The sequence below is a fragment of the Accipiter gentilis genome, chromosome 22 (assembly GCF_929443795.1).
Source record: "Accipiter gentilis chromosome 22, bAccGen1.1, whole genome shotgun sequence".
Classification (NCBI taxonomy): Eukaryota; Metazoa; Chordata; class Aves; order Accipitriformes; family Accipitridae; genus Astur; species Astur gentilis.
The window spans coordinates 4,255,624-4,270,620 of NC_064901.1; the positions used below are offsets into that span (position 1 = coordinate 4,255,624).

General features: G+C 42.6%; 2 protein-coding genes across 7 annotated transcripts in view; one reads left to right on the plus strand and one right to left on the minus strand.

The window, feature by feature from the left end:
• Positions 1-615: 615 nt before the first annotated feature.
• On the minus strand, positions 616-8,857 carry GEMIN2 (gem nuclear organelle associated protein 2). 3 transcript variants are annotated; one of them, XM_049826019.1, is made up of 10 exons: positions 8,700-8,857; positions 7,973-8,057; positions 6,687-6,776; positions 5,064-5,123; positions 4,785-4,895; positions 4,124-4,168; positions 3,304-3,372; positions 1,839-1,949; positions 1,561-1,619; positions 616-1,236 (listed from the first exon to the last, which is right to left on the minus strand). In XM_049826019.1, exons 1-10 carry the CDS (start codon positions 8,819-8,821, stop codon positions 1,197-1,199), a joined length of 792 nt encoding a protein of 263 aa, XP_049681976.1. In that variant the 5' UTR covers positions 8,822-8,857; the 3' UTR covers positions 616-1,196. The 3 variants fall into 3 exon arrangements, with proteins under 3 accessions (XP_049681976.1, XP_049681975.1, XP_049681977.1); XM_049826018.1 differs by having other exon boundaries at positions 6,677-6,787; XM_049826020.1 differs by lacking the exon at positions 3,304-3,372 and having other exon boundaries at positions 6,677-6,787.
• Positions 8,858-11,994: 3,137 nt separating this feature from the next.
• SEC23A (SEC23 homolog A, COPII coat complex component) overlaps positions 11,995-14,997 on the plus strand; it is a 30,277-nt gene continuing 27,274 nt past the window's right edge. The window contains exon 1 of one of the 4 annotated variants that reach the window (XM_049826013.1): positions 11,995-12,085. The gene's annotated coding sequence lies outside the window, so the exon portion shown is untranslated. Of the gene's footprint in view, positions 12,086-12,138; positions 12,248-12,433; positions 12,562-14,138; positions 14,286-14,997 lie in introns of those variants that run through there. The other 3 variants (XM_049826015.1, XM_049826016.1, XM_049826014.1) reach the window with 3 other exon arrangements.

Consider the following 14,997-nt stretch of genomic DNA (forward strand, 5'->3'; position numbering starts at 1 on the left):
CTAATAGAAGGACATCTCAGTGTCATCATGTTTTAGGCATCTGCAATGTGGTAGACGTTCAGTATCAACATATACAGAATCATTGTTCCTTTCATCTCCAGAATGAAAACTCTAGTAGTTATAGTAACTCAGTTTCATTTTTCACTCGACAGTTAATACTACCATTCCAGATGCAAAAGTGCCAATCATTCAAAGACATACTAAAGATTTATCAGTAAGTGGTTGTGGTTAATGATTATTTTTAATAGTGAGGAGAGGGACTTAAATCCTACAATATACAGAGAGCAGATGTCAGTTAATATTGTGTATCAAGTTGCTGCTATCAGCAGAACTCACAGTTCCTTTAACATGGATTTTTAGTTGTTGAAGTCAATTTGAACCAGAGGGAGTTGTGTATAAACCAAGCAGATGCTGATACTCTTGGTGAAGTGCTCCATGTTAAATAGGCAAGCTAATGTATTTGTCAAGATACCATACAGAAAATAAATTTGTTCATTCTGATTAATAAATGCTTCTATTAAAAGCATTGAATACAGCTCTAATTTTCACTGGTTTCTGCAACTGTTTACTAAAAAATAATAAAACAAACATTACTACTTCCTGAGTAGTAATACTTAAGTAACTGTTTCAGTAACTTAGTTGCTATAGTTGAGCTGCTTAGCAGTGCTTAAGCTTGGGAACCAAAGCTTGAAAAAACACAGTCCTAGTTGTCTAGATTTCTACAGTAAGGCTGCCGTTAAATAGTATGAAGAATGAGAAAAGCCACAATGTTTAAGAACACTCTTTAAAATGCTTCCATTTTATTAAAAAAGCCCTCAGTAGGTTTGTGTTAGATAAAGAACAATAATTTGTAATGCAACCTCAGACTTCACCTAATAGCAGTGTCCACAGGATTACTCAGATGGTAGAAATTTCTAACCAAGAATGTACTTTACAGAGATAATAGCTTGAGAGATGATGCCGAATGCTTCATTGACCGTTTTATGACGATGGTGATGATGACATTGGAGACAGTGACAATCTCGTGCTAAAGTCCAGCTTAAGTTACTCATAACTGTCCCAAATGCATTATCGTGAGGGTGTTCTGAAGGCATTGTATAGTGCTTCAGGTCTGAACAGTGCAGTGTCTTGCTCTTAGCTCTGATAATGCTTTTTGTACCATGGCAACACAAAATACCTGATATTCTCAAAACAGTCTAGGAAGGCTCATCAGCCAAGTCACGTTGATCGAAGTACCTAGTGGAAAGAAGCGGAACACAGTAAGAAACCTGTAATGCAACAAAGTCCTTTGCTCTGAGTTGATAGAGCTTGCTTTCTAGATCTTCTTTTAGCGTTTCTATCATAATTAGAGCTTACAGTTCAGGGGGCTCATCCAAGGCAACCAGTAAGCTTAATTTACTTTTAAGTTTATCTTAAGTCCTTTTAGCTGAGGATATTTGCATTAAAATGCCCAGGGCATTTTAATTGATTTCCACTTTAAAAGAATCTAGGTTAGGACAACAGTAATCGCATATTTATTCCGGACATATTTTGCTGTTTTAGGTATGCAAGTTGCATTACCTGCTAACTAAGCAGATTATCAAGTTCAGAGCTGATATTTGTTCTTCATTCTTGTTCTCCTGAAAGAGAAATAAATATTAGAACAGTTCTTTTTGTTACCTGTGTCAAACAGAAAAGCTGTTACCTGCCATGTTATGTGCTTGTAATATTCCCTTCATTCTTGAGCAAACTTAGGACATGAAAAATTACTTACCAAGACTTCAAGAATTGAAAAATCATCCTCCTAATAATTTGCTAAGTTCAGCAAGTCCTTTGTGCAATGCTATATTAGATCTTACCTCTAGTACCCTGACTTCAGAGCATCGTCTTGCCAGCTGTCGAATAAGGGAGTGAGCTTCAGGTAGCAAAGGTTTTTCAAGGCATGCCAACAGTGCATAAAGCCATCTACCCTGTGTGGATTCAAATAAGAAAGTTTTAATTATGAGCATTTCCTTGAAGTTTCTTGGAGTTCTTGTTATATAGAGTAGGCCTGAAGCACAGGTCTCAAAACAAAATTGCATTTAAGTGCTACTGCCAGAGTTAAAAAGTTTTAAAGCCAAATTAGACACTACACAGTAGAATTTTGTGCCTCTAGATAAGCTTCTTGTGAGCAGTACTCCTGGCTTTCCTGATTTATTTTTTTTTTAATACTAGCCAAGATACAAATTAATACAGCTTACACTATTAAAGTCTGAGGGAAGGATTATTTTAGTAATATCTAAAGATTATTACTTATCTATTAATTTTTAACTTCACAAATGGTGGAAAAACATTCCTGAACAGTGAATGTATCAAGTCAGATGTCTGTGGAATTAATGCTGTTGGATCAGCTTTAGATTTGCACCACTGTGAAACCATGTCCTTAGCATTTTACTTCACTGAATTCTACTGCATGCTTATCAAATGTAACTTCTGCTACCAGTCTAACTTCTTAATTTAATTCCAGTGTCTAGTGGCTTTCATTATGGGAATGAACTAAAAGTCAACATGCACATTTTCTGCAGCATATTGGTTAAAAATAAAACAGTCCTACAGAGAAGGACAGAACATGAAAGGCCTTTAGTGAAACTGTTTAGTATTATCGTAGTTTATAACACAGTGTTTAGTATTAGTATATGTGTTCAGTATTCATTACTCTCTTGCTTTTTGGTACTGAGTGAGATAAGATGCATCCACCAAGGTCTTTTGTAGATGCGATGCCACTACATAGGTAGTCAATTTAGTTGTGACCAAACTCCGTTCTAAGGTACCCTGACAATCAATTTCGTACTAGGTTTAATTTGTCACCACACTAATGCAGCTAAGCTTTCTCATCTGTGCTGCATGTGGAAAGATTAAACATGTCTTTGCCAGCACACTGTCATGCATCTCCAAACTAAAATGGCCATGTCGGTAAATACAGTGTGCATCACCCTGACAACTTAAGCTGGTCAGAATCAAAGCTGCTGCAGTCTGACCCTCTTTTCTCCCCAGTGCCAACACTCATCTAACCTTGTGGTTTAAGTTAGTGTGGGGAATGATAAAAAGGGGAGGGGGTTTTGGCAGTACTTGATAGTATCTGTTATGTTTTGTAATTAGCCTTGCAAAAAGTTCTGTGAATACTCATTTCAGTATCTAATCAAGGAAGTTTTGAAAGTAACTGAATACAACACGTGCATCTAGATAACTCTTTAGAAAGTAAAGTAGTTTTATATAAAATCATGAACAATTTATCCCTTGTTTAATGCGTTCATGTGCAAGTAGTTAGAATGAATTAGAAATTACCAGTTCTGGAGTAAATTTTTTCTCTCCAAACCAGCTTATCAGGTATTCTAAGACACTGGTTACTGTTGCCTTCAAAAGAGGAACAAAGAGACAATACAATATCTGCAATGTTTTGTTTTGCTGTCCTTCTATCCCAAGAATTGTATTATATAAAAAGCAATGTGATTTTTAAAAAACATACACATTATGTATTTCTACTCCACTGTGATACTATATGGTATTTATTCCAGGTTGAAGTTACATATAAGGGTAGAGTAAGTGTTAAAGCACCAGTTCCTGGAAAAAACTTTATATAAAATTGTCCTAGGTTCAGCTGGGAAGTAATTTTCTGTGTTAACAAAAAGTTATGGTTAAGTTACAGATTAGGAAAGAGGCATCACGCTTGAGTGGTTGTTTCTTTATAAAGGTGACTAGTGGGAAACATAGTAAAGGAAGGGTAAGTGTGATTCTTCTAGGCTTGCAAGGTATGCAAGAGTTCACTATCAAGTTGAGGGACCGCACTTAAACACTAAATGAGAAATGTTAAAAACACTGCCAAGCACCTAATGGGGCATTCAACAAAAATGCAAAGATTAAATGTTCTATAGAGAAATTACAAGGACAAAATACTCTTAAAACTAGTCATGATAAGTATTTACTAGTAAAGTTGTTTGTAGCTGAAAGCAAGATTATGTGTTTTCCTTGTAAATATACAATAGTTGTTGTAATAAACAATTGCCTACTCTAGCACAGAAAAATAGGTAAGACCTCTACAACAGATAGAATATGAGAAATAATGATTTATGTAATGTCCCTGTGCGATTTTAAGAGGTAGGCTTACCTGATTCATTCTGCTTACAATACTTAGCAAAGGGGGAAAGCCCACCTGAAAAAAATCAAGTTAAAAAATGCCGACATTATCATAAACATTTTTGTTCTAATTTGGAACATACTAACATTTTGATGTGATGCTCAGACATTTGTAGTGATTTGAAAGTCTGTTCTAAGCTTTGAAATATATATATAATATATATATATAAAAAAAAAAATCTTCAAGCAAGTTCAAGATAAGGTCCAGTCAAATTTGGTATCAAAGAACCTTGTTTTTACTGCTGTTTGTTAAAGTTCTTGTTTTTTCAAAATGATGCAGTGAAGGGCATGTTTGTAGGATAGCATGTATGAGGACGGAAACCACGTATCACCATTCAACAAAACATTAAAGCAGACTATGCAGAAAGCTTTCCATTCAGTTCAGTGAGCAACAAAGTGATGTTATGTAGCTGGTAACAGATGAAGGAACTCTTTAACTTTTTGACTGAAGGGATAGACTTTTCCTCTGCATCACTCAGTTTCCACTTGAAAGGGAAGAAAAATTGGACTTTCTGGGCTCACTGGAGAGCCTACTTCCTATTTAGCACAAAATGGTAATAAACTGTAGGATTGTTTCTAGCAGCTACTCTTGAAAATAGCAGCTGAAAATTAGATAGAAGTCCTATACTCACCTTTATGTAATCAATTCCTAGATTTTCATTATCGGATAGTGCATCTATTTCTGAGTATACTTTTTCACCCAGGCAGAACTTCTTCCAGCCTTCCTCATCCTCTGATTTTGGCTGAAGTAAATAAAAATAAGTTAAAACTGTGAAATATTGCTATCTTGAAGACACCGAAGAAAAGACATGATAATATTTACAAGTTGTTACATTAAACTGTAAAGCAAGATTAACCACGGATTTAATGACTGGAAAAAACCCCACAGCACTGTTATGAATTCTACTCACCATAGTAACATTGCTGTCCAAATGTTGTGACCGCCAGTGATTTCTGTGCTTGTTCAGGCTCTGAGTAATTAAAAAAAAAGCCAAATCATAGTTTAACTTTGCAGTTATTTTATCTGTGCCACAATTGCTCTTCATTATTCTTAAAATGTATAAAGAGTGTATTTTATGATGTTCTATAAATCAACAGAGGCATAACTGGCTAAGTATTTCCCATGCCTCTTAGTAGAAGTGTAACTAAGTTGCTCATGTAACTAATATGCTCATCAACATAAAGTTAAGTTGATGTAGTAAGCTTTAATAGTCTTCTAGAATTTTCTTGGTGTAAAAAGCTTAAGAAAAAACCAACCTGATTTAGTCCAAAAGCACACATAAAGCCAATATCCTGTTTCCAACAGTGGTCTGCATCTGTATCAAATGTCTACAGAACTGTTAGAAAGGCAGCAAGTGTGCTTTCGTAGCATATTTCTTCTACCTTCTACCTGAAATTTTTCCCCCAATCCAATTGTTATTGTAGCAGTAAAAATGACCACTAACAACACTGTACCTACCAGTAGCTGATGCATAGTGTTTAAACAAGTGACTTCTGATGCTCTTTTTTTCTTAAGTATTTTTTAGGATATTCTCATACTTCACAGTGTTAATTCTGGCACAGATGAGAGAACAGTTGATTTGTGTATAAAAGAAATACCTGTGTAGTGAATATGCCTTTAGATGTCAGTTTCCTTAGTTCTACTAAAACTTTAGATTATGCCTAATATACAATATAGAGTGTGATAACTTGTAGAAATAGGGGTAGCTCAGTCAATGTTTACAATGTAGATGCAGTAGTACAGATCACTGATTTACCTCCGTGAATAAACAGGGTAAATGAGCTTATGCAAAGTTGAATGCTACAGCAGCTTCAGGGCAGCTGGTTATACTTCAGTTACTTGAGGTATTCCTACAATGCAGTATCAATGCATTGTAAACATGCCTTCTGCAGTACTGGAGTCATAAGTGATCTCTACTTATCTCTTTATTATGTTTTGCGTTTCACCTTGTTTGAACTGTGGATAGAGGGAGAGACTGCTTGATTCTCCATTTTTGTTCTGTTATTTAAGAGCAGGGTGGAAACGCAGTAGGCAAGATTTAAGTCTGTGCTAACATTACAGCCTTACAAATACATTTTACCAAATCAGTATTTCCCCTCATAATGGGTGCCACCACTGTCAACAGTATCCTAAATGGACAGTGTGTTCTACATACATGGATTTCCTGGTGGGTTAGAATCTACTTGTTTTTCAGTTAATGTTGAGTTCTGCAGAATATTCCTGCTAGCACTAGGTTTGAATATAACTGTGTAACATCACAGGGATTTTTTTCCTCCCTCAGCTACTCTATATCATTTGACAGCTATTTTTGCTGATGTTGAAGGATATTTTTTTTTAAACATGACTCTCTCAAGAGTTTTATCAGAGGTTTAAAAGCCACACAGTATATATTCAATTCTTTTTCAAGAACTTAAAACATTTGTCCTACCATAAAGTCATAACATTTCTATAATAGATATAAGGTTGTCCCCCGTAAAGCACAGACGTGTTCTATCTAGACAGCGCAAGTCCCCTCACACACACCATTTTATACCTGACGAACAGCTGAGAAATTGGCCACTTGCTGCTGCTGCCACTTGAGCGTTGGAGAGTATCCTTCAGGAGCAGGCTGACATCCAGAAATCTAAGAAAACACTGGCAATAATTATAATGTAAAGAAAGCTTTATAAGAAGAACCCTTAAGAGCAAGAGAATCAGTAAATATTTACTGTCAGGTAAACAATATCCTTTAAATCTTTGCTTAAGAAAGATAATTTCATGACCACATCCAAGACTGACTTAACAGATGGTTTCGACAAAATTTCTTCTGACTCTTCTCATGTGCGAATAAGAAGGAAGACTAAGTATTCAAAATACATGGTCAAAGAATTATTTAAGGTCTTCTTTTTAGCAATTGTTCTGCCTTAATTTCCCTGTTTATAAAAAAGCAGGAAGCTGTTTCCTTATCTTGGACAGCTGCTATCAATCTCAGGAGTTCTACTTTGCCAAGACAATAAATTGAGGAAGACGGAAGACCACCGAAGTATCTTTTAGGAAATTAACTCTGACAGTCAAGTAGACAGAACCTCTTTAAAGATTAGCATGAAAGATTTATTTAAAAAAAAACCAAACACCTTTCTACAAATGTTTAAGAATGCCACTACAAAGAGACAAATGAACTGAATAGTCACAGAAGTTACATGGTCATATGTCAGTACTAGAAACTCTCCTTGAGTAATCTAGTAGTTAAATTTCAGATTATAGTTTTCACTAGAGAAAGGCAAACTTGGTCTCTTGAACTATTTGAAAGCAGACTGAAGACCATGCTGGCAGGGCAGTGTGACAACAGAAAAATCTGCATGGGCAGTAAGGAAAAATTCTGATAAAATATTCCACAAAAAGGAAAGAAGTGGTGCTAGAATTTCATCTAACTTTAGCAAAGCTTAAGCTGCTGTTAGTACCCTTACCCTAGATGTATATTTAAACCTAAATATAGGTATGGAGATATTTTTTGTCTAAAGTTTATGCAGGTTTTTTTGATTAAATACTTGTAAAATTTAATGCAACATTTGATTTCCTCAGACAGTAAAATAGTCAGCTATGTATCAAATAGTATGGATGTTACCAATTTAGATCAGTTAAAGACTGCTGTTAGCCAGCAGTTGAGCAGGTGTTTCTTCAAACCCAGACATTTAATTCTGTAGATGCTTTTAAAATCCAGCAGTGCTATTTAGTTACGCCAACCGCTCCCTCAAATTAATACAAACATTATGATATTAACGCCTTTCCCCTGAATTTTTTTCCTCTCAAAACGAAACATGTAAAATCTCTTAAACTTACTGAAATGTTTACTGTCTGCTTCTTTCTCAATTTTTTGGGGTCTATTTGCGCCACGACCACATCTGGGCATCGAGCTGCTTCGATCCTACAAAATAAAATCAAGTGGCTACATTTTTTTTTTTTTGTAACAGGTGGTTATATGCCGGGTGTCTCTGAAATACTGCACCTGCGGAAACCTTCAGGTGAGTAAAAAACTGACTATACCGGCAATTCTTACAGAGGGTTTGACTTGAGAGTTACAGATCGAGTGTTCTCGGTTGCTACACGACTGCTCTGGCCTCCTCGGAGCTTGCTTACATCCTAACTTGCCCGAAGCGCGGCCCCGGGAGGCCGCCGCTGCCGGTACGGAGAGCCAAGAACGGGACCTCCACCTTTCTGCGGGAAGCAGGGCGGCACCGGCCCCCAGAGCCGCGGATCGCCGTGGAGCTGCGAGCCTGCCGAGGCTCGCCGCCGCCAAGCGCGGCGTTCCGCGGGCGTTCCGCGGCCTCGCAGAAAGCGGACGGGTTTAGAGGCGATGCCGGACGGGGTCCCGCCGCGCCGGGAGCGCTGAGCAAACGACCCTTCTGGCTGCGGCTGGCAGGTTAACGGTAGCACGACGCAGCAGCCCCCGCGCACCCCAAGGCGAAGCTCGGCCCGGGCAGCACCGGCAGCCGCGCCGCTCCGGCGCGGAGGTGACAGCGGCGAGCCCCGGCCCGCGGGAGCGCAGCCCTTCCGCCCCGCCACTCACTGGACGCGCTTCAGGTACTCCTGGGGCGTCCTGGGAGGCACCGTGGGGTCGAAGTCCTCGGCCAAGTCGCAGTCGTCCACGGGCAGCAGCCGCGGCATCAGCTCCTCCACGCCCGGCTCCATGGCCGCGCTGCTACGGGCGCCCGCGCTCCGCTCCGCTCCGCCCCCTCCCCCCCCCTTCCCCCGGCGGCGGAGGCCGCCTCACCGGGCAGCGCTGGGGCCGGCCCGCCGCGACGCAGGCGCGCTGGGAGGCGGCGCGAGGGGCGGGCTGCTCTCGCGAGAGCTGCGGGAACGTGCGGGGCCTTAACGGCGCCACGGGGCCGGGGCCGGGGCCGGGGCCTGCCCGCGGTGCTCGCTGCCTCTGCGGCGGCGAGCGCGTCCTCGGGGTTAGCGCCACAAGGAGCGCGTCCTGGGAGCGCTGCCTTTATAAACACCCCCGGGCCTCCCGTCTCCTCTCGGTCCTTGCGCCCTTGATAAGGGTGCGTTGGTATTGCGCTCTGAGGTAGAAGTGATACCGTGAACGCGCCCTGTGCTTGGGGCTGCGTCACCGGGGAGGAAACACCAAGCCCTGAGCGGCGGCCTGCTCTGGAGGTGGTGGCTGCCCTGAAGACCTGGGGGCGGGGGTGGGGGAACAAAGGGAAATTTGGCCAAAGAGCAGTGCAGGAGGTGGCTGTGCCAATTCGCTGCCCATCAAACTAGGCCTCTTTCTGTGGTGAATCGGTGTAAGCCTTTAATAACCGTTTTTGTTAGGCCCTGTACGGTTATTCTAATATACTGTAGTTTTTGCAAGTGGTTCTTTAAAACTCATCCATTAGTGTTTTCTACCCGCGGACATCCAGTAGTAATAATACCTGTCCCTTCCTTGAACTGCTTTGAGATCTGTGGATGAAATCAGTTACATAAAATTTAATTGCTGCAAATTTAAACAGAGTTCTCATTGTGGAAGGGTCGGTGCCTGAGTTTTTATTTTGTTGCTGTATGGGTTTATCTAAATACTATTATGTGGGAGTATCCATGTGCCAAATCAAAAGCAAGGTAGCCTTAGCACAGAGGGGGGTCGTATCTCAGTTAAGATAAAAAGCAGAAGGATAACGCTGTAATCACTGTGTATTATGAAATTCCTGTTTTGTAAAATGTCAATCTGTATATTATTTTCTCCTCTTAGTTATGCATGCAAAGTCAGTTTGGTGCTACCCTCAGTCCATCTAGTAGATGGGAGTAGCTCTAAATACTTCTGACGTAAGTTCAAAACAAGCAATGCTTTTTTTTTCTGCAAGGCTGTATTTTAGCAGTTCTGAACAAACATCTACCCTAACTCCTCCTCTCCACTGGCTTTTGTTTGTTTTAAGGTGTTTCCAAAACCACCTACGTGTAACAGGGAGCTTTAATTCTGAAACCCGGATCTAACATCCTAGTTGAGTATTCAACAGTTGCAGTCACCACTAGAAATAAAACCTGCTTAGCTAAAACTACAGGGAGATTTCTGGAAAGGCTGATCAATGGTCAAGACAAAAACTTCGGTGAGTCCAGCTGTAAAAAGTTCTAATACTTTGGTAATATTCAGAACTTATTTTTTCTATTTGTCGCAAAGTCAAGAACTATGAACAGAAAGAGAAACCACAGATAGAAATATACTTTAAATATACTTTCTATCTTTACTTTTTCTGGAACTTTCCATTGATATTTTTTAAATGAAGTAATGTATTTTTAATTATTACAGGTAGTCTTCCACGGATAATAAAATTGTTCCTAACAAGTTTTACCAACAATGTTGATGCAGTGGCTAGTAAACACGACTCACTGGAGGAAGAGGAAAAAGAAACTGGAAATGAATATTCTTTCTCCTCAGCTGCCTAGGCATTATGGAAAAGTACTTTTCCAAAGACAGGGTGAGTTGCCATCAGTGGATACGCACTGCTGACTTAAAAAAAAATAATCTAACACATAAAAATTCTGCATTAACAAAAATGAAATGCTCTCATTGTACATTCTAATACAATAAAGTATTTTCTTATAATGAGTATACACCATGTTAGGATCCTATTCGCTGTTCTGTTTTTTTGCTTCCCCTTGCTTTTCTCTGTGGTTTGCACCATTGTAACAGCTGTGACATTTCTTGAAGTTTAGAGCATTGGATTGAGTCATTATGCAATGAAATTTAATTTTGCTAATGACTGATTAAAAATACTGTATACCTTTTATTTGTAGTGAACTTTCAGAACAGTAGACTTTCCTGTTTTTCCTTCTTCCCTTTTAAGTGTCAGTTGCCTCTTTTTTGTCTTGTCTATAGAGTTCATCCCGCAGTTCTGACTTTGGGACTTGTCTCTTTTCAGTGTAACTTTCTGAAAATGTTTCACAGAGTATTTGAGTACTTTTGAAATTATTGCTAAATTGCTTTCTGTGCATCTGTTTGAATTGCCCTGTTGTGTGAGGATTTTTTGTTTGGGGTTTTTTGGGTTTGGTGTTTTTTTTTTTCACAGACTGAGGAGGTTACGTGTCCTTGGCAAGCTACTGCTTAATGCTCCCACAACCAGCAGTGAGATTTGTGGACGTGGAAATTTAAAATCCCTCTTTTTAAGTTCTGCTGTTATTACCTGCTCATGTTTTTAGGCTGAAGGGGACTGGCAAACAATACTGGAAATAGTTATGGCATAGAAATTCTATCGTAATTACATTTGACATATAAGAAAAGAGGATAAGGATGTTTTAGTCACTTATATTTGTTTGGTGGTCATAGCGGGTTTTCAGAGCTGTGTTGATGGAGGACGTGGTAGTCAGCAGAAAGTTTTTCAGTCCTCCCCCATGTCCATATGGGTTGCACTGAGATATCCCAGGAAAGAGAAAAGTTACTGTTCTAGCCTTTTGTGGCAGGCTTGCTTAAAACGATTCTGAAGTGCCCTGAAACGTAAGCATCACTATAACTTGGGCTTGGGGAAAAAAGATAACCACACTCACAAAAAACCTGAACAAAACTGTACAGTTAGTGGCTACATGAAAATTATTGTGTGGATAGTAAATAAACGTGTTATATTTCTCAATATTTATAAATATGAGATAAAGTATTGTCTCAGGCTAAAACCCACCAGGAATATAATTACAATATATTTTTTCCCAGGCAGTCCGAAGAAACACGTAAACAATCTTCCAGATTAAAAAGTTGCCATAAATGCACGTGGTGGAAGACGGGCAACGAGCAGGGTTGAATTCCAGGACTCCCAGCAGCCCGGCTGGCTTGGTCCCGAGGACTTCCCTGAAAAAGCCCCTCGCAAGCAGAGAACAAAGCAGCAGCAGCAGCAGCGGAGCAGTACATCCACCGGCGGGGGCGAGGACGGCTCCGGTAACTGCGGGCAGAGGCGCAGCCCCGGGCGAGCCGAGCGCAGCCGAAGGGTAGGGAAGGCAAACTACCCCCCCCCGCCGGTGGCCGCGATGCCTCCTTTCCCGCACGGTTTTAGGAGCGAGATCGAGACAAGCGACCTTTAGAAGAAATCTGAAAGCCGAAGGGGGCAGAAAGCACACCCGAGCAGGAGCCGTCAGGGCGGTGAAGAGAAGGTCAGCGGTGAGGGATGACTGACACCGGGCCCCTCCGCTCCGCTCGCCTCCGAGGGCCGCGGGGCACAAGCGGGCTGGCCCGGCGGGAGCGGGGCCGCAGCGGGACGCGGCGAGGACTCCCCGCTGTGTGGGAGGCGGGGAGCGGCGGGGCAGCCGCGGAGCTCAGCCCGCCCCCCGCCCCGGCCCGCCGCTCTCTGCCCCTTGACGTGGCGCGAACTCTCCCATCAGCCATGTTGACTGCGTCGGCAGCGCCGGGGCGGCTGCGTGCGGGCGGCGGAGAGCGAGGGAGGCGGCGGCGGCGGCCGGGACGCGGGGTGAGCGGGCAGGGCAGGCGCTGGGGGGGTCGGCGGAGGGCGCGGGGAGCCGGAGCGGGCCGGCGGCGCGAGCTGGGGGGGTGCCGCGGTGAGGAGAGTCCTTCGCCGGCGCCGTGGCGGCAGCCCCTCTCCCCGCGCTGCGGGGGTACGGGGGGCACCCCAGCCCTCGGGCCGTGGGGCTCCCGCCCGGCTGCTGCGGCAGGAGGGAGAGCGTGGTGGGGCGCTCCCCGCCTCCCCTCACGAGGCTTGGGGCGCTCACGCCGCCCTCCGTGGCGGTGGGTGGGCGGACCCCCGGGCGGTCCTGAGGGGCCGGGGGTACCGCCGGCGGCCGGTCAGCGCCGCCCGCGGCCTCCCGGGCCCCGGGCCAGGGGTGCGTGCGCCCCTTCCGATGGGGCGGCGAGCGCCCACCCTGGCCGCCGCGGCGGAGGCCGGCTCGGGGCGGTGCGAGCGGCCGCCGAGGGCCCCGACCTCGGCGGGGGCTGCCGGCACTCGGGTAGGGCCGGCGGGGGCACGGCCTTTGGCCGGCCGGCCCTGCGCCGGGTGTGCAGGGCGGCTCGCTCCGGCAGCGGCTGCAGCGCTGCTGTCCTGGAGCTCTTCTGTACCCGCGTCGTGCCGCTGCCGGGGGCTCGGACAGGGGCGCCTTGCGATATAGGTAAAGCTACACAAAAATGGTGTTTAGGCAGGCCCTGCTGCATTTGGTTACGTGGTTTTAATTTAGGTGGGTGTTTTTTTTTTTTTTTTAAAAAAAAAAAGCCCTCAGTGAGCAAAACTGGGAGAGCAGGTTTGGAGGATGGCTGTGTTTGAGTAGTGAAATCTTATGTTGTCGGTTTGACAACTTGAAGTTGCTTTAGTTAAGTACTAAGTCATTCTCCCCGTATATTTGTCTCCTCCTTGGAATTGAAATAGATTTGTATCTGAAATGCTGATTTGGGCATACAAAATGAATTAAAGGTTTATTCTTAATCTCTTATTTTACCAGGTTGTTAGTGCATGATAAACTGAAAGAATAGGTTTGTTCTAAGAAAAGCGCATAGTGAACTGCACTGCTTTAGTGGTATGTAAATATGTGGTCATATGAGGGACCCTGATCCATCTGTGCTGGAGCTCTTAAAGTGCTGTAGGGAGAAATGTTTTGATTTCATCTGTATGTGTGTCCAAGGATTAGTGGATATTATTTTGGTGATCTCTGTTGGGACACATTTACCTGTGGTGTGTAAATGTTTAAAGGTGCTGAGATGAAGGAGGAGCTTTTAGAATAATCTATTTTGAAGAAACTAGCGTTTCAAAATAATGTCTTTTCAAAGTAATGTATTTCAAAACCATTTATTCAGCTATAGGATAGCTTTCTGAATGGTGTATCAAACATGTTTGATGTGTGCAATGGTTAGAAAGTCTTAACTATACTCTTGCATCTAGTCAAATTTCATGAATACTGTTACTGACCTGAGAATCAAGCCTTCGTAGTCAGGTATAATCTGTGCAGTTGACTCTATATGCATTTCAGATGTGGCTTCTTTGTGTGACACAGAGTGAGATTGCCATGGTGTGGGGATGCAAGGTAAATTCAGCCTCAGCAGTGGGAGGGAGGAAGAAAGCAAGCCAGGAAGGACTGCTGGTCTTGTCTGGATGTCCCGTTCTGCAGCAAAGCTAAAGTAGTGACACCCCAACATGGGACCTGTTGCTGTTCAGCTGTTCTGAAAATCACTTTTCTGTGGTCTTCTGAGGTGGGCAGTACGTATTTTGTGGCATTCAGGTGTGTGAAGTTTGCTATGTAGCCTGTAGGTCAGGAGGGTTTGCTATTCCAATGTAATACATCTGCACACCTATTATCCCAGAAAACGTGTCTGCATAGCTATAACAATGGTACTGAAACTGAATGTAACCTATCAGACCATGAGTTTCACATTTGATGAATGATGAAATATGTAAGCATTATTGGCTCTTGGAAGGGAAGAAAAGGATGGAAGAAAAGATGGAGGAAAATCTATTAGCAGGTTCTGCTTTCTGAATAGGAAATACATACTTTACTAGAAGGTGACAGTATTTAACTGAATAAATGCAACGGATCTTTTATGTATGTATGTGTACTTTATTAGTCACTGCACTCTGGTGTTTGTACATTGCCCTCTGAGGAGCGGTAACTAAACGGTAAAAATAATGTCCACATAAAACCATTTCAAACAAAGCTAGAGTATAAGGTGGAGGAAAGATTTTAAAGTCCAGTACAGAAGGTGAGAGTTCACATTGCAGTGTATGGAGATGGAGTTGGTGGACTTTGTAGCAGATGCCTATGGAATGGCTGAAATGGCCTTTAAGTTGCAATTTTCTCTATCTTCTCAGGAGATAATTTTAAAAGGAGACATTATTCAGTTTGCGGCTATAGCTGAGATAGTTACCTCATGCGGATTGTTGTATCAATACCTCATTTTTCAGGGA